Source organism: Mustelus asterias, chromosome 2 (assembly GCF_964213995.1).
Source record: "Mustelus asterias chromosome 2, sMusAst1.hap1.1, whole genome shotgun sequence".
Lineage (NCBI taxonomy): Eukaryota > Metazoa > Chordata > Chondrichthyes > Carcharhiniformes > Triakidae > Mustelus > Mustelus asterias.
The window spans coordinates 53,114,076-53,135,839 of NC_135802.1; the positions used below are offsets into that span (position 1 = coordinate 53,114,076).

General features: G+C 45.1%; 1 protein-coding gene across 1 annotated transcript; it reads left to right on the forward strand.

Moving 5' to 3' along the window:
* The first annotated feature begins 242 nt into the window (after nucleotides 1–242).
* Nucleotides 243–17,401, forward strand: steap4 (STEAP family member 4). The gene is made up of 5 exons (XM_078235299.1): nucleotides 243–370; nucleotides 6,679–7,115; nucleotides 11,082–11,609; nucleotides 13,055–13,219; nucleotides 14,211–17,401. Exons 2-5 carry the CDS (start codon nucleotides 6,684–6,686, stop codon nucleotides 14,469–14,471), a joined length of 1,386 nt encoding a protein of 461 aa, XP_078091425.1. The 5' UTR covers nucleotides 243–370; nucleotides 6,679–6,683; the 3' UTR covers nucleotides 14,472–17,401.
* Nucleotides 17,402–21,764: the final 4,363 nt, after the last annotated feature.

The following is a 21,764-nucleotide window of genomic DNA, read 5'->3' on the forward strand; positions in this document are numbered from 1 at the left end:
TTACACGTCCACTGTGCATTGGTAGTACATTGCAGTTCTTACTGTGTTTTCTGCAAGTAGGTCAGAATGCTTAAAATGCAATTGCCCAATTCTGTGGTGTACATTTCTGGGAAAGAACAGTTAACATCAGATTAACGGCCGTTGGGAATTTCCCCATAATCTTTGAGGAATTCGAGTGTGATTAGCAATGATTCATGCTGACAGATGGGGAGAGAAAGGAAAACATTAGGAAATCCAGAATCATAGAGCCAAGTATTTAAGGACAAAAAGAGTTGAAAACCAAACAGATGAGCTTGCACAGAAGACCAAACAAGTTAGCAAATGTGAGCTCCTAGCCATTTGTGTGGCAACAAACAGACTTCATATTGTGGTGAGTTGGATCATTCCGGTTAGAAAAGGTCTTTCATAAATGTACTTATTTCAACAATTTTGTGTATAGTAGTTGGAAATAACCAGATTTAATGTCACAAGATCATCAAATGTACGAAATGTAAATTGTCAATGTTTCACTGTTTTTCATTTCTATTCCTTTTGATTCGCTATGCTGATTACTTATACAAAGTTATAATTCTAAAGATTTTTAGCAGCCTTTGGATATTCTGTTCAAGCAAATATTCTTCACATATGAGCAGACAGTGGTGTCAATATTAAATGCCTCCACCTGAGCTGAACAGTGACGCTGCAGAAATGACCAAGCTTACGATCTCGCTGCTTACCTATCAGCATTTTGATGGGAATCTCTCTGAGGATGTTCCCTGAAGCAGGCAGGAGCCTTATTACTTTATATTTAAGCAGATCTAAGGTTTTGATAGAATCCGAAAGATACTTTTACCGGAAAGTGGTGAAATAGAATACAGTGGTGGTCACGCCCCCTACCACCAGGTGATACACGTTTGAAATAGTGGGCGTAATTCTTCCAAGAAGTTTCGATGGGTGCGATCTTACCGGCCGCTCACGCCACACTCCCGCTGCAGCAAGATTGGAGAATTTGGCACCCAGCCAAATCTCTGTTTACCGCAGCAGGATGGGAAAATCCCGCCGGAGTGAACGGCAGTAATATTCCGGCCGGTGTGTCATAATGCTGAGAAAGCAGGAGCGATCTGTGTCAGTCTTTTTGGCTCGCGCCACACTGCAATGCTCCAACACTCAGTGCGCTAAAAGAGCCTCCATGTGAAACCCAAAGTGGTCACAGCTGTGCACCTTTAGCAAGGGGAGCTGCATTTAAACACTCCCGCTGCACCCGCAGACAGTCATGCCAGGAGGATGGCAGCACGAAGAGCAATCCCATGTTTCACCGAGGGAGACCTATGATGCTGCTCGGTGCCATGGAGGAGAGGTGGGCCATCCTGTACTCCCAAGAGAGCAGACAACCCAGGGGCAGGAACTCCAATGCAGCCTGGGATGTGCTGGCCGTAGCAGTCAGCGCCCGTGACCTGGCACTGAGGACGGGGCCCAATGCTGGAAGAAGATGAATGACCTGATTCAAGCTACAAGGGTGAGTGTCCATCCATTTAGTCCTGGCATCAGTCCTGTCCGTCACACCTGGAATGTCCACCTCGATCCACTTCCTGGCACTCCCCATCACAGCCCTTGCCTGCCAAGACATGATGCCAACATACGCCACCTGTTTCCCCCCCCCGCCCCATCAGGCTTTCAATCATCCCCTTTTGGCTCCACAGGAGAAGGTGGCCTATGATAGAAGGAAGCAGGAGGAGACAGGCGGTGGAATTCCCGAGTAGCGACTCCTGACCCCTTCAAGGAATGAGCAATGAAGTCCTCAGGGGAGGAACCTAAACAAGATTGCCAATGAGGTCAGCAGGTGCCAGAGAAGTAGGGATCCACAAAACTTTCATCCACATGACCTTTCTCAATTACGTTCCAAGCTGCCCAGATGCTTGTCCCTTCCTTGCACTGAATCATGTGTCTTCTCTTGCAGGAGCAACCCCCGATGAGGCCAGGCCCTCAGGAGTCAGCACTTCCCCTGGGAACCTACCAGCACCTTGGAGCAAAGCTCTGAGGAAAGCACCGACCAAGGTGTCACAGGCATCATCCGCACCATCCACCAGCGCAGAGACACACATCTTGGTTAGTGGAATTAGCAGACAGGCTTCAGAGTCACTTGCTTGTGAGCACCACACAGCTGCTGATGCACGTCAGGTGAGGCAGGAACATCAGAGTGATTGGGCAGATGGAGGTCTGCCAAATCCAAGAAAAAAGCTGGCCCCCAGCCAGATGCCAATCCACTGGAAACGTTCTCACAGAGCTGCTGGAGATGCAGAAGCAGAGACAGGGAAGGCAGAAGGGAGTGTCCGTGACATTCCAGCAACTGCAAGGCTGTTTAGAGGAGTCCCACAGCCTTCAGGTGCAGGAGATGGTGCCAGCATTGCATGGCACCCAAGCCAACACTGCAATGGTGGCGACCATGGTGGAAAGCCTGGTGCAGGAAATGGTAGGCACCTGGTTGTTAAGGTTCGTGACCACCACTGTTAATGGAGCTTGGGATGGAACGGGTCCATGATAAACAACACAGCCTTTCCTGTAGATGGTGGCAGGGTGGAGGGTGCAACATTAATGGGGTTTGAACTTAACCTCATCTGAAAATCCTCGGGGTCTTTCAGCAGGCAGGGAGAATGCTCGCCAAAAGAGCCCCAGCCCAGTGCCAAGCCCTGAACTGAGGAGGCCCAGCCCAAGACCCCGAGCCCCTGTACCTCTGGGGGCCCCCACTTCACCCTACACTGTGGCAGGGGCTGACCTGCCCGCCCTCTTGCATCCTGGAAGTCAGTGCTCAATGGTACTCACCTCAATGCTCACCCTCCCTCGCAACTCTTGCGCCTGAACCACACTTGCAGGGACCAGTAGTGATTCGCACCCCCGTGAATTCCCACAGGCGGCTATCCAGTCAATCTTCTGCAAATTGGCCTTGCGCCCTTCCTGGGCACAAATTGGTTTGCACCATTGGAAAAGGGGCCGGGAGAATCGCAAACTGTTTGACACTAGGTGCGAAACCGATATTTAGGCCCGCATGCTATTCTCAGGATTGGCACGATTTGCTACAGGCGCAGCCAGTGTTTTAAAATTGTTATTTTTAGGGGTATTATCTTAAGCATTCTGCGCATTGTAGTTTGTTTACAGTTCACCCAGCTATATTTATTCAGACATTTCTGCTTTAGAAGTCACTCTGTTTCGGCTTAATCGTCTTCAATGCATTCACAAAGCTCTGTGAGGGAACACACAATGTGGAAGTCACGTCATTGCAAACTTTTCATTGCTCCTTTTCACTTACCCCTGCTCATGCTCACTCCTTACCTTAATTCATCATCCCCAAGAAAGAGCTTGCAGTTACATCCTTAGGATATCCCAAAGCAATTTACAACCAATGTTTTGCAGTGTATCAGATGTAGGAAATGTCACAACCACTTTGTGTCCAACAAGATCCTGATTACAGCTATTAAATGAATGACCGGAAAACTGTTTTGGGCGTTGGTTGAGTGTCAACCAGGACACTGTCTTCTTCTAATCATAGAATCATAGGATCCCTACAGTGCAGAAGGAGGCCATTTGGCCCATCAAGTCTGCACCGACCAAAATCCACCCAGGCCCTATCCCCGTAACTCCATGTATTTACCCTGATAATCCCCCGGCACTAAGGGTCAAGTTATCATGGCCAATCTGCCTAACCTGTACATCTTTTGAGTGTGGGAGGAAACCGGAGCACCCGGAGGAAACCCACGCAGACTTGGGGAGAACGTACAAACTCCACACGGACAGTGACCCGAGGCAGGAATTGAACCCAGGTCCCTGGCGCTGTGAGGCATCAGTGCTAACCACTGTGCCACTATGCCGTCCATGGTGTCATGGGATCCTTTACATCCATCAGGAGTTGGTTTAATGCCTCATCCAAAGTCAACACCTCCAACAGTGCTGCACTCCCTCAGTACCCAGATCATTTGATCAGTTTGCTGGTGTGGAGCTTGTTCCTATGACCTGCCAATTCAAAGGCAAGGAAGTTGCCTCTGAGCCGAGACTGACATCTTTCAAATTATCCATTCCACTCAGGGTGTCAGCTTCTGTGCTGATGCTTGGGAAAGTTAGAGTGAGTGTTTGTCCACCCAACTACAGGGTTTCAGTCATCAGAATGACATGGTAAAAGGGAAGAGGAACAAGGGCCAGCACGGCACAGGAAAATTGTCACACTGGCTGAACGTACTATTTCTTCAGAAAGGAGAAAAGCTGCAATTAAATAGACAAATACCCTCCTGAGTTTAACATTCAGCTTCTTCATTGCCGAAGTTTCTGGAATTGCCTGCTCCGCTTTTGCCAATGGTTTTCTGGCCTCTGGGTAAGGGCATGGATGACGGCTGTCCACTGCAAATTTCCTGCTCCGCTCCCTCACATGCGATTTTTATGAAACGTTGTGCCGAACTGTGAAGAAACTTCCTATAGTGCACAGCGTGAGAAGGAGCAGCACTAACTTCTGAGCAGGATGGAGAGGTAGTCCTGTCCAAGTGTGAAATGAGAAAACAGTAATCAAAGAAATAAAATGCTTTGCCGTTGCTACCAGGTAAAAGCAGGTGGCTGCATTTGCCAGGCGTGCGGCAGTAAGTGTCTGATTGGAATGAGGAGAGGATTTGTTGCAGTGTCGCACTATGATTGAAGTACATGGAATGAGTTATCAAATGCTGGGGTTAGGAAGGAGGAGGCACTGTGCTTCAGTGTAATGCAGAGAAATAAAGAAAGCAATAAATCACTTTACATTCTTGCTGTATTTGCAGAATTGAATCCTGGGTTGATTATCCTGACATTGATATTGTCTTGATACATCTTTCCAAAGCCTCAGAGGGCACCCCCACAACCCACTGCTCCCCCCACCCCGCCGCCATGCCACCCCACTCACCGCTCCCCCAACCCTATCCCGCAACACCCAGCATTTAACAATCCACCTAACCTACACATCTGGGACACTAAGGGGCATTTAGCATGGCCAATCCACCTAACCTACACATCTGGGACACTAAGGGGCAATTTAGCATGGCCAATCCACCTAGCCTGCACATCTTTGGACTGCGGGAAGCAACTGGAACACCAAGGTGAAGAGAATTTGCATACTACCTGTCAACTTCCAGTTGCTCAACAAAGACCTCCATTCTTTTGAAGTCCTGGACCAATATTCTTCCCTCAATCACACAACCAAAAAACAATTATCTGGTTATTTAATCACACAGGATCTTACTGTGCACATTGACTGTTAACATCTCTACGTTGCAATAGTGCTAAATTGTGGTTCAAAAGTGTTTCATTGGGGTCGGGTACTCTGAGATACCCTGAGGTTGTGAAAGGTGCTATATGAATTGAAACAGTTTGAGGTTGCACTCTAATCTGTGGCTGAGCCTTTCAATTAACCAGATTCTGAAACCTGGAGGCCTTGGATACCGCAAGCCCCCTCAGTGATGATGTCAGTCATTCCCCCTTTTCCCTTCCGCTGCCCTACCCCCTCCCTTTCTCTCAGGGCCCAGGTAACTGGCAAAATGCCCTACATCATCATTGGCACCTGTTTGAATTTTAAAATCCAGGCCTCGCCTGTGTAGGCCCAGCCCTAAATCCAAAGTCCAAAATCAGCAGGAAGCAAAAGTGGGTGACTTGGTGTCTGGGGACAGCAGAGTGACCAGCCATCCCAGATTTTGTAGGATCATCCCATAATTGAGGCAAATGTCCCCCAATCGGGGTTATACATTGCTGGGACACTGGCTTTCCAACTTCCCACTCCAAAGGTTAACCAGAATCCTCTGCCTGCTCATAGGGTCCCCCATGCCAAAGTGTTCCATAATTTTTTGATCATTCTGAGCCGGTCATAAGGTGGGAGCAGATGCAGAAAATTGAGAAAATGGTGATTCGCTAGGAAGGTATTCAGATGAGTCTTACTCCAAGTGTTCCAGTTGCCTCCCGCAGTCCAAAGATGTGCAGGCTAGATGGATTGGCCATGCTAAATTGCCCCTTAGTGTCCCAAGATGTGTAGGTTAGGTGGATTGTTAAATGCGGGGGGTTGCAGGGATAGGGCAGCAAGTGGCACAGTGGTGAGCACAGCTGCCTCGCAGTACCAGGGGCCCGGGTTCAATTCCTGCCTCTGGTCACTGTCTGTGTGGAGTTTGCATATTTTCCCCATGTCTGCGTGGGTTTCCTCCAGGTCCTCCAGTTTCCTCCCACAGTCCAAAGATGTGCGGGTGAGGTTGATTGGCCATGGTAATTTGACCCTAGTGTCAGGGGATTAGCAGGATTCATATGTGGGGCTACGGGAATAAGGCATGGATGGGATTGTGGTCGGTGCAGATTTGATGGGCTGAATGGCCTCCTTCTGCACTGGAGGGATTTTATGATTCTATGAGTGGCCCTATGTAAGATGTTCTTTCTGAAAGTTGGTGCAGACCTGGTCTCCTTCTGCACTGTAGGGATTCTATGGTTACAATCGGAGGTGGAAGGAAAGAGTGGTGTGGGAAGGCCTAAATTTTCCTTGTGAGAACCAGAAGAGCATCAGTGCTCAGAGGTACAGGTTAAAGTTGAGAACTGTGGGAAATCGCTCATGATTTCAACTCCCTGTCTGCCTGCATGGAGAAAACTTTAAAGCAGATATTTAATATATTTTTAGATTATTCAATAAACCCTTTCATTTGTTTCTTTTTACAGATAAAATGGCTGCAATTGGTGAAAATGCCCATAAGCGGGACACAATTTGCATTTTGGGTACAGGGGACTTTGGCAGATCCTTGGGCGTAAGGCTGCTCAAGTCAGGTTATCCAGTGGTATTTGGGAGCCGAGATCCAAAGAACTCCGTCCTGCTGCCAAGTGGAGCGCAAGTGTTTAGCCACACGGAGGCCCTGAAAACATCTGAGATCATTTTCTTGGCAGTTCACAGGGAGAACTATGATTTTATTCCGGCTCTGTCTGATTTGCTGGATGGAAAAGTGCTGGTGGATGTAAGCAACAATCTCAGAATGAACCAATACCCTGAGTCCAATGCACAGTATCTGTCTCAGCTGGTTCCCAGAGCCAATGTGGTGAAGGGATTCAACACAGTTTCAGCCTGGGCCCTGCAGTCAGGCAGTCTGGATGCCAGCAATCAGGTAAGATTAGAATTTTCGAATTAGGGGCAGGAATATATCTTGTGGCTCCTTGAACCTGCCCCATCCACCAATAAGATCATGGCTCACCTTTGACCTCAGCTCCAATTCCCCCCATTATAACCCTTGAGTCCAAAAATATATTTATCTCAGTTATGAATACACTCAACAACTGAGCATTCACAGTTTTCCGTCGTAGAGCTTTCCAAAGATTCACTGCCCTCCGAGTGAAGGAATTGCTTCTCATTACAGTTGTAAATGGCCAATCCACCATTCTGAATATACCTTCTAGATCTAGATCTCAAGCTGGGGAGACAGTCTCTCAACATCTATCCTGTCAAGCCCTCTCAATATGGCAAATGTTTCTGTGAGATCACCTTTCAGCTTTCTAAACTCTAAAGAGTATAGTCCCATTCTATTCAATCTCTCTTCACAGGATAACAACCTCATCACAGCAATCAATCGAGGCAACCATTTGTAAGGCAATTATATTCTTCCTTGGATATGGAGACCAAAACTATGAACATTACTCCAGATGTGATTTCATCAAATCACAGCCAGAATTCCTTACTCATGTAGTCCAGCCCCCTTGCAATAAAGGCAAACATATAATTTGTCTTCCTAAATATTTGTTCTATCTGTGTGTTAACTTTCTGGCTGTTTTGTGCAAGGGCATTCAAATTCATGCGACACAGTTTAAATGCTAACATTTCAAGTCAATGACCTTTCATTTAACTGGATAAAGTTGGTTTTAAAGTAGACTTTAAGCAAGTCCAAAAGGTAAGGAAAGGGAGAGGCGGGGGATAAAAAAAAACAAAGGGAAGGTCTATGGTAAGATAGAAGACTGAGTGATTAAATGAATAAAGGGATGATGGTACAAGATAAAAGGAGATGGTAACTGGACAAGTATAGAAACAGTAGATAGATCTGGAGGAATTGTGCATGGGAAAAGCAGAATCATCACCAACAATTGCCATCCAAAAGGGACAAAAAAGAAAAAGAATGGAGATGAAATTATGACCTGAAATTGTTGCACTCAATGCTGGATCCAAATGTGCCCAGTCGAACACTGAATCAATGCTCCTTGAGCTTTTGTTGAGCTTTATTGGAATAGTGTACGGAGGCCAAGGACAGAAAGGTCAGAGTGGGTAGCAAGTTAAATGACAGTCAACCAGGAGCTCGGGATCTTGCTTGTGGACTGAACAGAAGTATTTCACAAAGCCATCACCCAATCTGCATTTGGCCTCCCCAGTATACAGGAGACCACATTTTGGGAAATTATTACAGTTTACTAAATTGAAAAAAGTACAAGTAAATCTCTGTTTCACCTAGAAGGAGTATTCAGGGTCCTGGGTGTTGGGAAGGTGATGCATCCCCTGCATTGCATGGGACAGTGTGATGGAATGTGGAGGGGATATTGTGGGTAGTGGAGAAGTGAATCAGGCTGTCATGGAGGAAATAGTCTTTTCAGAATTTTGAAAGGGGAGGAGAAAGTTTGTTTGATGGCATCATCATGCTGGAGGTGGCAGAATTCTCTTGAGTGCAGAGGCTGGTGAGGTGGAAGGTGAGGAAAAAAGAAATGCAATCATCATTCTCAGAGAGAAAGGGTGGGGTTAGGGTAGAAATGCAGGAAATGAAAAGGAGACTGGCCAGAATCTTACCACCATTCACGCCGGCGGGATTTTCCCATCCCGCAGCAGTGAACAGAGATTTGGCTGGCTGCCAAGTTCTCCGACCTCACTGCAGTGTGAGCGTGGCGTGAGCAGCAGGTAAGATATTCCCACCGTCTTTCTTGCTCTCTCCCACCATTCCCCCTCCAACTCTTTCCCTGCCTCTGGACTTGCTTAAAACATGTTTTGATTAAAGATTATTGACCCTGAATAATTATTGGCCTCTGTCCCTTTCACCACTGAGTGTTTCCAGGATGTTCTGTTCTTTTGATTGCTAGGATTCATAGTATTTTGCTTTAGTAAGGGCAGCATGGTGGCACTGCTGCCTCACAGCGCCAGGGACCCGGGTTTGATTCCCAGCTTGGGTCACTGTCTGTGTGGAGTTTGCATGTTCTCCCCGTCTGCGTGGGTTTCCTTTGGGTGCTCTGGTTTCCTCCCAGGATCAAAGATATGCAGGTTAGGTGAATTGGCCATGCTAAATTCTCTCTGTGTACCTGAAAAGGCACCAGAGTGTGGCGACCAGGGGGTTTTCACAATAATTTCATTGCAGTGTGAATGCAAGCCTACTTGTAACTAATAAATAAACTTATAATGGTTTCTCACCATTTAAAAATGTTCTGCCTTTCCATTCTTCCAACTAACATGAATACTCACATTTGCCACCTTCTTACCCACTCGCCTAACCTGCCTACATGTGATTGTAGACTCTTTACAAGCACTTTACAGCTTACTTTCCCACCTTTGACAAGGTCCCTCATGGCAGACTGGTGCAGAAGGTGAAATCGCATGGGATCGGAGGTGAACTGGCAAGGTGGATACAAAACTGGCTCGGCCATAGAAGACAGAGGGTAGCAGTGGAAGGGTGCGTTTTTGAATGGAGGGCTGTGACAAGTGGCGTTCCTCAGGGATCAGTGCTGGGACCTTTGCTGTTTGTAATATATATAAATGATTTGGAGGAAAATGTAACTGGATTGATTGTAAGTTTGCGGACGACACAAAGGTTGGTGGATTTGCGGATAGCGATGAGGACCATCAGAGGATACAGCAGGATATAGATCAGATGGAGTTTAATCCGGACAAATATGAGTTAATGCATTTTGGAAGGTCTAATACAGATAGGAAATATACAGTAAATGGCAGAACCCTTAAGAGTATTGATAGGCAAAGGGATCTGGGTGTGCAGGTACACAGGTCACTGAAGGTGGCAATGCAGGTGGAGAAGGTAATCAAGAAGGCATACGGCATGCTTGCCTTCATCGACCGGGGTACTGAGTTTAAAAATTGGCAATTCATGTTGCAGCTTTATGGAACCTTAGTTAGGCTGCACTTGGAATATAGTGTTCCATTCTGGTCGCCACACTACCAGAAGGATGCGGAGGCTTTGGAGAGGGTACAGAAAAGATTTACCAGGATGTTGCCTGGTATGGAGGGCATTAGCAATGAGGAGAGGTTGGAGAAACTTGGTTTGTTCTCACTGGAGCGACGGAGATTGAGGGGAGACCTGATAGAAGTCTACAAGATTATGAGAGGCATGGACAGATTGGATAGTCAGAAGCTTTTTCCCAGGGTGGAAGAGTCAATGACTTGGGGGCATAGGTTTAAGGTGTGAGGGGCAAGGTTTAAAGGAGATGTATGAGGTAGATTTTTTACACAGAGAGTAGTGGGTGCTTGGAACTCGTTGAGGAGGTAGTGGAAGCGGATACGGTAGTGACTTTTAAGGGGCGTCTTGACAAGTACATGAATAGGATGGGAATAGAGGGATATGGTCCCCGGAAGGGTAGGGGGTTTTAGTTAAGTCGGGCAGCATGGTCAGTGCAGGCTTGGAGGGCCGAAGGGCTTGTTCCTGTGCTGTAATTTTCTTTGTTCTTGTTCTAAGTTTGTATCAACAAATTTGTCCATGTTAAACTTAGTTACTTCATCTGAGTCATTAATGCAGATTGTGCTAGTTGAGGCTCCAGTGTTGATCCCTACAGCACCTCATGAGTAACAGCCTGCCAACCAAAAAATTACCCATTTATCGCTATTCTGTTTTCTGTCCTTCAACAAATCCTTTAACCATGCTAACAAATTACTCCCAACCTCAAGCACTTATTTTGTGCAACAACCTGTAGTTTCACACCTTATTTAATGCACCTTGGAGAATTTATATATGCAATTAGCTGTGAAGAGTGTGATGTTAGTAATGATCAACTAAAGCTATTGTCTACACTGATCAACTGATTATTAGTTTGTGCTGAACACACTAAATTGCAGCAACAATATTCATGCCAGTAATAAAAATGATCATTCTGTGTTTCAGGCCTTTGTCTGTGGGGATGACAATAAATCTAAACAATTGGTGATGGATGTTGCCAGGAGTATAGGCCTCACTCCTTTAGACCAGGGATCCCTTCTAGCAGCAGAAGAACTGGAGAACTACCCGCTCCAGCTATTTCCAATGTGGAGACTGCCACTTGCAATAACGGCTGGTCTAACGGTGTTGTTCTTCATTTACTCTGTGGTGATCGATGTAATCCATCCCTATGTAAAAGACAATAAGGATGTCTCCTATCGGCTTGCAATTTCTGTTCCAAATCGCATATTCCCAAACGTCTCCCTAATCTTACTTAGCTTGGTTTATCTGCCGGGTGTGATTGCTGCATTCATTCAGCTCCACAGAGGGACAAAATACAAGAGATTCCCCAACTGGCTCGACAGGTGGATGTTGTGCCGAAAGCAGCTTGGGCTTGTGGCACTTGGCTATGCCTTCCTTCATGTTCTCTACACGTATATCCTAGCCACAAGGTACTCAGTTAGATGGCGCTGGATAAACTCGATGATTGAAGAGGTAATATACTATTTTCTACACGTGCGTTGTTATTTAGGTTTTTTTTTAACATAAACAATTAGAGTATTAGGATCAATTGTTAGCATGATCAAATACACACCAAAAAAGGTACCATTTTTGTATAATGTCTAGATTAGAATTCATCTGGAACAGTGTCCCGTTTTGACCCGCCTACATGGTAGGTGATACAGAGGCCCTGGAAAGGATTAGAGCAAAGTCACTGGACTGTGCCTACTTTACAAGCCCTCACAGTGGCTTATGGACCTGGGGCCTTCATACTCTGGAGAAATATAAACCTATTGAAGATTTGATGTCTCTTTAAATTAATGAAGAGGTTAGATTCGGTACTTGTGGACAAGATATTTGAGTAGCTAGGTTAGCGTGGCACGACGATATAAATATAATTTCTGTAAGTGTAAAGCTAGTTTAGCTGTCAAGAGGTACTTCTTTTCACAGAGAAATTAGGGAACAAATTGTTGGCTCATGCAGGATGTGTGGACTCACTGCAAACATTCAAAAACAGGACAGAAACTTTCCTGAATGTGGTTAACATTGCTACAGATAGTAGGCACCAGCAATGTGTTTCCCAGTCACAACATTCTCCTCAAACCGATTTGATTCCCTTCGGGGATTGGAGAGGAATTTTCTAAATTTATCAAAGGTTTTTTTTTCCCAACTTAGCAATGATTTCTCTTCCCTCTTGTTGTTCTTACCTCTCTCATGGAATTCCATAAATGGTTGATGGGGGAAAGCAGGTGACAAGCAGAAACTGCAGCACAGGCCAACTGGTCTGTCCCTTTGTTTTCATTTGTGAAGCTTATTATGGGAATGTTGTTCACTTTGGGAGGAAGAATAAAAATGCAGTGCATTACTTAATTGGAGAATGACTGCAGAATTCCAAGTTGCAAAGGGATCTAGATGTTAGTGCATGAGTCACAAGAAGTTAGTATGCAAGCACAAGTAATTAAGAAGGTTAAGGGGTGGTGGGGAAGGGTGTTTCTCACCACTAAGAGATAGACACAGGGCCTCTCCCATGATTAAGTGGTCCCAACCATCATGTTTCCCACCGCAACTGCCTGCATTAAATCCAGCCCGATGTATTCTTTGTACTTTGCAGTGAGGTCATTGCCATTTAAAATAAACAATGTATTAAAAACATCTCAAGATGATGTCCCGACCATTCCACATGTTAATTTTATTCCTGTTTAAAACTAAAAGGTACTGGGACATTTGGAACGTTCAAGAATGAGATCAAAAACATTTTGTTGCTTAAAAAGGTCTGGAGCTTAGGAGGGTAAATGATGATGAGATACAGCTCAGTCATGATCCACTAGAATGTAGGCTCAAGGGACTGAAGGGTTAATTCATTTTCTTAATCCAAGGGTTATATTGCACCCAACATTGTGTACACATCATTGTTTTGACATTTCTCTTCTTTCTTGCAGTCAAAGGAGAATAAAACTATGCAGTTAAGCCAAGTGCTGTCCTGGCGTGTTGACCTGTATTTTGCATTAGGAATGCTGGGGTTTGCTCTTTATGTTTTGCTGGGTATCACTTCTCTTCCATCAGTCAGCAATGCTGTAAACTGGAGAGAGTTCCGATTTGTGCAGGTATGTGTCCGTTTGTGTGCGCAATCAGCTGCTCAAATTGTTAAAAAATTGCATTATTATTACAAGTGTCACACTATACAATATTTTCAGGCACAGTATGCCTACCCCTCCTTTGAAGACATACAAATTATCATCTATAGCAAATTCCATAATGGAATAGGAATGAATATTAACATAGAGTGTTTCTCTTTTGCAAACTCTTGAGCCGAAAAGAGAAATTTGGCTTCATAATGATGTGACAAGTGGGGCTGCACTTGAGGAAAGAAATGTAAGGTGCCTTATCTAACTCAATGGCCCGGATTTTGTCAAGCTGACAATGATCATACTCATCAGTTGGAGAACCAGTGAGAATCTATAGCAGATTCATTTGGAATGGGTACAGCTTAAAGGTTTATGTTAACCTTTTCACTTAATAAAGAAAAAGACCACTTATATAAAGAATTACATGATTGCATTTTGTATCAAAATGCACAATTTTATTTATTTTCTGGAGACATATTCATTAAACTTGTTAAGATAACTGAAATTACATCTGTGAGAGAAATTGTCTCAGGTGGAGAATGTTATTAGCAATTGGGGAGGCGGCGGCATAGTGGTATTGTCACTGGACAAGTAACCCAGAGACCCAGGGTAGTGATCTGGGGACCCAGGTACAAATCCCACCAAGGTAGATGATGAAATTTGAATTCAGTAAAAATCTGGAATTAAGTCTAATGATGACTATGAAACGATGTCATAAAAACCCACCCGATTTGTGAATACCATTCAGAGGGTAATCTACCATCCTGAGCTTTATCTGACCCCAGACCCACAACAATGTGGTTGACTCTTAAATAACCTCCGAAGGGCACTCAGTTTAGGAACAATTAAGGATGGGCTCATCCAGCTCATCCCATGAATGAATAAAACAAATCAAGTAAAATGTTGTAAATGAGTGTATTTTACAATTGTATACAGGAACTGATTAAATGATTTCTCCATTGTCTTACAGTCCAAGCTGGGCTATGTAACACTCCTGTTGTGCACTGCACATGCTGCAGTGTTTGGTTGGGACAGATTTCTGCAATCAAAGCGGTACAAATGGGGGCTTCCACCAACATACATGTGGGGCATGGTCATTCCCTGCATTGTGTTGGTTCTAAAGCTGATTCTCATAATACCATGTGTAGACAAGATGATCACCAAAATCCGGCTGGGCTGGGAGAGAAAATTGGAAGATAAAGTGTGTGGTAACAAATCATTCTGCATATGAAGAATATTTGGGGGCAGTTTTCCATTCCTTTAAGCTGAGGAAACATTGATTTTGTGAACACAAAGAAGGGAACAATGGGCAGCAATCCAAGATGCCACGTTTCTGATTCCTTGCCCATGGCTTTCTATGTTTTTCTTTGAGGTACACCGGGACCGAGCCAATGCATTCAAGCAGCATTTAAACAGTGGGCTGGAGTAAAAGAACATGTTACAGCATATTTATCTGTCTTTATACTCATCTGAAGGTCTTCCCAGAGATGTGTGGAATTGGTCCCTTTTGTTTTTATTTTTAACAGTTTTTTTCCTGCACAGTGCTTTTTTTCAAGTAGTCTACGATTCTGGGATCTGGGTTCAAATACATTACAAACTGATATGAACACATGAGCATATATATATGAAACAAACAAATTTGGAGGAGATGTAGATTGTATCACCTAATGAACCTGCTCAGTCAATTCATAAGATTATGGCTGATCTGATTATGGCTTTAATTCTATTTTCCTATTTACCCACTATGCCCTTGTCAATCAAGAATCTATCTAACTCAGTTTTAAAAATGCTCAATGAACCTGCTCTCTGGAGAAGAGAATTCTACAGACTAACGACCCAGAGAGAAAAAAACCGTCATCTCTCTTAAATGGGAGACTCTATGGCCGGAACTCTATCACCTCGCTCACCACAGAATCGGCGCAGGCGAGGGTCCGGGAACGGACATCTCCATTGACCTCGGGCGAGAATTTCCGGTCATGCCCGAGCGAGGCCGTAAAACCCTGCCCTCTATTTTTAAACTGTGTCCCCTCATTCTAATCTCTCTTATAAGGGGAAACATCAACTCAGCATCTATCTGTTTAAAATTCTCGAGATCTTACACACATTTTGATAAGATTGTCTCTCACTCCAATGGATACAAGCCTGGCCTGTCCAACAGTTCCTCACACGGGGCCCCTCTGCCATTCTGCATGGGGATCGGTCGGGGCTGGAGGGAGGCAATGATCGGGGCGGCTTGGAGATCGGGCGGTCCAGGACAGACAGGCGGGGGTTTGGCAGGGCATTGGGGTTGGCCCTCGAATGGACAGGAGGCCGCGATCGGCCCGTGGTGGGATTGGGGCTGGCTGCACTGTGGGAGTCCCAGGCTGCCCAGCGATTGAGCTGGCCAGCAAACTTCAAGCTGATAGTTTGGGGCCACTACGCATGCACAGAGGCCCGGAACTGTCAAACTCTGGCGTGAATAGGCCCCGCCTCCCGAGCTTTTAATGATATTCCCAATTGACCTCTGCAATGCACAGAGTGTGGGAGATTCTTGTCTGAAGTCGCACTGAAAAAACCAGCGTGGTTTACATTAGTTTTCCCGCGAATTTGACACTTAGAACTTTTTTGGGGAGAATCACAGCCCCAATCTTTAAAAAAATAAGTTGCTGGCGAAGCCCAACTCGTCAGCGTGATGTGTGATGTCGTGCGATCTGACCCTTGTCATTTTTTTAATGTTACGACAGAGAAAGCCACCTTTGGGACCAGCAGTTTTAATGCCCCTTTTCCCATGCGCTGTGACACTCTGCAAAAACAAAGGGAAAACTCCTGCCCAGAGATTTTCACACTGCATGCATTTAGGAGCAATTCAGGCAGATATCCTCAGTTTTCTATGAATTAAGTTCGATAATTTCAATTGAGGTGAACATACACATTTCCAATATGCATTTCACATGGTAGCATATTGTGTTTATACCTTTTTCAATTTTTACATACATGCTAATAGAATGATAATGAAAACAATGCTGACTTTTTAAGGGCCAGAGTGAAATAATTTGTAATGTGACGTCCTGACAGGTAAAATTTAAATAGCATCGTCTTCTTCAGTAATCTGTACATATGTAATACTATGCAGCTATAAACAAAGCCTTTGTATCTGTACATGCATTATAGGAACAGAAAGGCATATGGAACACCCACAAATCTTTGGCAGTGACAGGATAAGTTAATAAAGATGTTTTTAAAAGATGCAGGATCCTGGGCTTTGCAAATAGAGGGACAGGGTGCAAAAACAAAGTTAAGGTAAACCTTTATAATTAACTTAACTGAAAAAGTGTCCCGTCTAAACACCACACTTAAGGAAGGATGTCAAGGCCTTGAAGAAGATGCAGAGATCTTTTAGAATGAAAAGGGACAAGAGACTTCAGCTATGTAGAGAAGAAGCCAAGATTTTCTTAGAGCAGAGAAGGTCAAGGGGAAATTTAATAGACCGGTTCAAAATTATGGCTGGAATGTTACGGCCGTTCACACCAGAGGGATTTTTCCAACCCGATGGATGCCAAATTCTGACTTCGCTGCAATAGGAGCATGGCATGAATGGCTGGTAAGATCTCACCCTATGAGTAGATGGGACAAAACTCTTTACTGGCAAAGGGAGATGGTAACTAAAGAACACAGATTTAAAATAACCAGCAAAACAAAGGGGAGGGTGGGGGAATGGGAATTTCATTTTTAACCCCACATGTTGCTGTGATCTGGACAGGCCAAAAGGATGCTGATTCAGTCATAAGATTCAAAAAGGGAATTGGAGATAAACATGGAAAGGAAAAAGTTTCAGGCCAATGGAGAAAGAGTGGGAAGTAGGAGTAATTGGATATCTCTTTCCTGGAGCCAACACAGGAGACAATAGATTGAATGGCATCCTATTATGCTCGATGATTATTGATTTGATGATTATGTAGAATGATAAAAACATAACATTTAGGATGTTAACTGACAGCTATTTGAAATGAATCTTTACATTTTCTAGATTTTCTTTCTGTCAGCGGCAAAATATTATGTTATGTCTCTTGCAAATGAAATGCCTCATTGGATATAAACATGTGCTGAAGAACAATGTATGGCCACAAGTTCGTAACATTACTATTGTCATGCATTTAAAAGTCTCAATAAAACATTCAAATGAAATGTTTGTCAGTGTTTGCATGCAACCAAATTCATTTACATGTAGATGAAACAAAACAACAACAATCATTCAGTGTTCCGCACTCACCAAAAGGTGTCGCGCAGCACTTTATCCCATGAAGGGAAACAGTGGACCCAGATCACCTACCCATTCCAGAAAGTGAGCAGACAATTTTCATAATTAGGGGCCATTAACTCAGGCCACTGGCATTTTGCTGACTGTAGGCTCTGTCCCCGTTGTGTAGGGAGGTTGCAGTTTCATGGAGCAGCCACCCTACCACAGCTTGAGGGGACCATTAGCACTAAGTGCCTTGCAGGAGGGTCATGCAGGAAAGTTAACCTGCATTCTCCAGTGATTCCCCCTTGGAGCTTTTTCCATCTGGTTCACGAGGTCTTCAGCCACAGACATCATTATTTTTTTATTTCACTTACACTTCCAAGGCTTGAGGCCCTCGATCTGCTTCAGCAGCAACTGCCTCTCTCTGTGGTACTGCTGAAGTTTCAGAGCTGTCTGCCCTCTAATTGGAAGCCTGCCTTCAGTCCTTAATTAGATAATAGGCTAAGATGTGTCAATTAGGAAGACTTATCTGGGAAGTTGTCAAACAGGGCATTGCTGCAGGGTTTCTTCAGGTTAGTGCCCTAGGCCCAATCATCTTCAGCTGTTTCAGCAATAACCATCCCTCCATCATCAGGTCAGAAGTGGGAATGTTTGCTGATGACTGCACCATTTGCGACTCCATAGATACTGATCAAAAGCAGTTCATGTCTATATTCAGCAATAACTGGACGACAGTAGGTAGTAGGCTAAAAAGCAGGGCCTCTCGGGTAGCGATCTCTGGACTACTCCCAGTGCCACAAGCTAGTGAGGCTAGGAACAGGGAGACTGCACAGCTGAACGTGTGTCTAAAGGACTGGTGCAGGAGGGAGGGTTTCGAATTCGTGGATCGCTGGGAAGTCTTCAAGAGAGGATGGCACCTGTACAAGAAGGACGGGTTGCACCTAAACTGGAGGGGTATGAATATCCTAGCTGGGGGTTTTGCTAGTGTTGTTTGGGTGGGTTTAAACTAATGTGGCGGGGGGTGGGGATCAGAACAATAGGTCAATAAGCATAGAGGTTGGGGACGAGGTTGGGGCCAAGACAAGGCTATCTAAGAGGAAGAGCATTCTGGGGGAGGATGACCTCAGTGGACCTGGAGGTCTGGAGTGCATCTGCTTCAATGCAAGAAGCGTCACGGGCAAGACAGACGAGCTTAGAGCCTTAATGCTTGTGCGGAACTTGGATGTGGTTGCAGTGACGGACTCTTGGTTAAAAGAAGGACAGGACTGGCAGCTGAATATTCCGGGGTATAAGCATTTTAGGCGAGACAGAGGAGGGGCGAGGAGAGGTGGGGGAGTAGCAATGCTATCATAGAAATCATAGAAACCCTACAGTGCAGAAGGAGGCCATTCGGCCCATCGAGTCTGCACCGACCACAATCCCACCCAGGCCCTACCCCCACATATTTTACCCGCTAATCCCTCTAACCTACACATCTCAGGATTCTAAGGGGCAATTTTTAACCTGGCCAATCAACCTAACCCGCACATCTTTGGACTGTGGGAGGAAACCGGAGCACCCGGAGGAAACCCACGCAGACACGAGGAGAATGTGCAAACTCCACACAGACAGTGACCCGAGCCAGGAATCGAACCCGGGACCCTGGAGCTGTGAAGCAGCAGTGCTAACCACTGCGCTACCATGCCGCTAGTTAGGGAGCATATTGCAGCGGTACAGCGGGTGGACAATATGGAAGGCTCAGGTAACGGGTCACTGTGGGTGAAACAGGAAGGGCGCAGTCACTATGCTGGGGGTATACTACAGGCCTCTCAACAGCCCATGGGAAGTTGAGGAACGGATATGTAAGGAGATTCTGGACAGGTGCAGAAAAAATAGGGTTGTTGTAGTGGGAGACTTTAATTTCCCTTGTATAGACTGGAAATCGCTTAGGGCTGGGGGCCTGGACGGGGAAGAATTTATAAAATGCATACAGGAAGGTTCTTTGGAACAATATGTTGACAGTTCAACTAGAGAGGGGGCTATACTGGACCTAGTACTGGAGAATGAGCCCAGTCAGGTCATCAAAGCTGCAGTAGGGGAACATGTGGCAAATAGTGACCACAATTCTGTAAACTTTAGGATAGTAATGGAAAAAGACGACAGTCTTGTTGTTGTTGTTCTATGGGTAAGGTGCTGAATTGGGGGAAGGCTAACTACAGCCGGATTAGGCAAGATTTGGTGGCTGTTGATTGGGAGAGGCTGTTCGAGGGTAAATCCACATCTGGCATGTGGGAGTCTTTTAAGGAGCAGTTGATAGGACTGCAGGACAGGCATGTGCCTGTAAAGAGGAAGGATAGGAAAGGTAGGATTCGAGAGCCATGGATAACCAGTGAAATTGTGGGTCTAATCAAAAAGAAAAAAGAGGCATACATGAGGTCTAGGCAGCTAAAAACAGATGGAGCACTGGAGGAATACAGAGAAAGTAGAAAATAACTCAAACAGGGACTTAGAAGGGCAAAAAGAGGTCACGAAATGTCCTTGGCAGACAGGGTTAAGGAGAATCCTAAGGCATTTTATACATACGTTAGGAACAAGAGGGTTGTTAGGGAAAGAATCGGACCACTCAGGGACAAAGGAGGGGAATTATGCTTAGAACCAAAGGAAGTAGGTGAGATCCTAAACGAATACTTTGCATCAGTATTCACAAAGGAGAGGGACATGTTGACTGGTAGTGTCTTAGAGAGATGTGTTGACCCGTTAGAAAAAATCTCAATTACAAGGGAGGACGTGTTAGGTTTTTTAGGAAACATTAAGACAGACAAATCCCCAGGGCCAGATGGCATCTATCCGAGACTCCTCAGGAAGGCGAGAGATGCAATTGCTGGGCCTCTAAATCTTTGTCTCTTCTCTGGACACAGGTGAGGTCCCAGAGGATTGGAGGATAGCAAATGTGGTCCCGTTATTTAAGAAGGGTAGCAAGGATAACCTGGATAATTATAGGCCGGTGAGCTTGACATCCGTGGTAGGGAAGTTGTTGGAGAAGATTCTTAAAGATAGGATATATGCGCATTTAGAATTGAATAATCTCATTAGCGATAGACAGCATGGTTTTGTACGAGGGAGGTCATGCCTCACAAATTTGGGAGAGTTTTTTGAGGAGGTGACAAAAATGATTGACGAGGGAAGGGCCGTGGATGTCGTCTATATGGATTTTAGTAAAGTGTTTGACAAGGTCCCTCATGGCAGGCTGGTGCAAAAGGTTAAATCTCACGGGATAAAAGGTGAGCTAGCTAGATGGGTGGAGAACTGGCTTAGCCATAGAAGACAGAGGGTAGCAGTGGAGGGGTCTTTTTCCAGTTGGAGGTCTGTGACTAGTGTTGTTCCGCAAGGCTCTGTACTGGGACCTCTGCTGTTTGTGATATTTATAAATGATTTGGAGGAAGATGTAACTGGTATGATCAGTAAGTTTGCAGACGACACGAAGATTGCTGGAGTTGCGGATAGTGATGAACATTGTCAGAGAATACAGCAGGATATAGATAGGCTGGAACATTGGGCGGAGAAATGGCAGATGGAATTTAATCCAGATAAATGCGAAGTGATGCATTTTGGTAGATCTAATGTAAGGGGGAGCTGTACAATAAATGGCAGAACCATCAGGAGTATAGACACACCACAGAGGGACCTGGATGTACAAGTCCACAGATCCTTAAAGGTGGCAGCACAGGTGGAGAGGGTGGTGAAGAAGGCATATGGCATGCTTGCCTTTATTGGACGGGGCATAGAATATAAAAGTTGGCATATGATGTTGCAGCTGTGTAGAACGATGGTTAGGCCACATATGGAATACTGAATCCAGTTCTGGTCACCACACTACCAGAAGGACGTGGAGGTTTTTGAGAGAGTACAGAGAAGGTTTACCTGGATGTTGCCTGGTATGGAGGGTCTTGGCTATGAGGAGAGATTGGGTAAATTGGGGTTGTTCTCCTTGGAAAGACGGAGGATGAGGGGTGACCTAATAGAAGTGTATAAAATTATGAAGGGCATAGATAGAGTGAACACTGGGAAGCTTTTTCCCAGGTCGGAGGTGACGAACACAAGGGGTCACGGGTTCAAGGTGAGGGGGGCAAGGTTCAACACAGATGTCAGGGGGACATATTTTATGATGTGGAGATGCCAGTGTTGGACTGGGGTAAACACAGTAAGAAGTTTAACAACGCCAGGTTAAAGTCCAACAGATTTATTTGGTAGCAAAAGCCACACAAGCTTTCGGAGTCTTCAGCCCCTTCTTCAGGTGAGTGGTTTGGTAGCAAAAGCCACACAAGC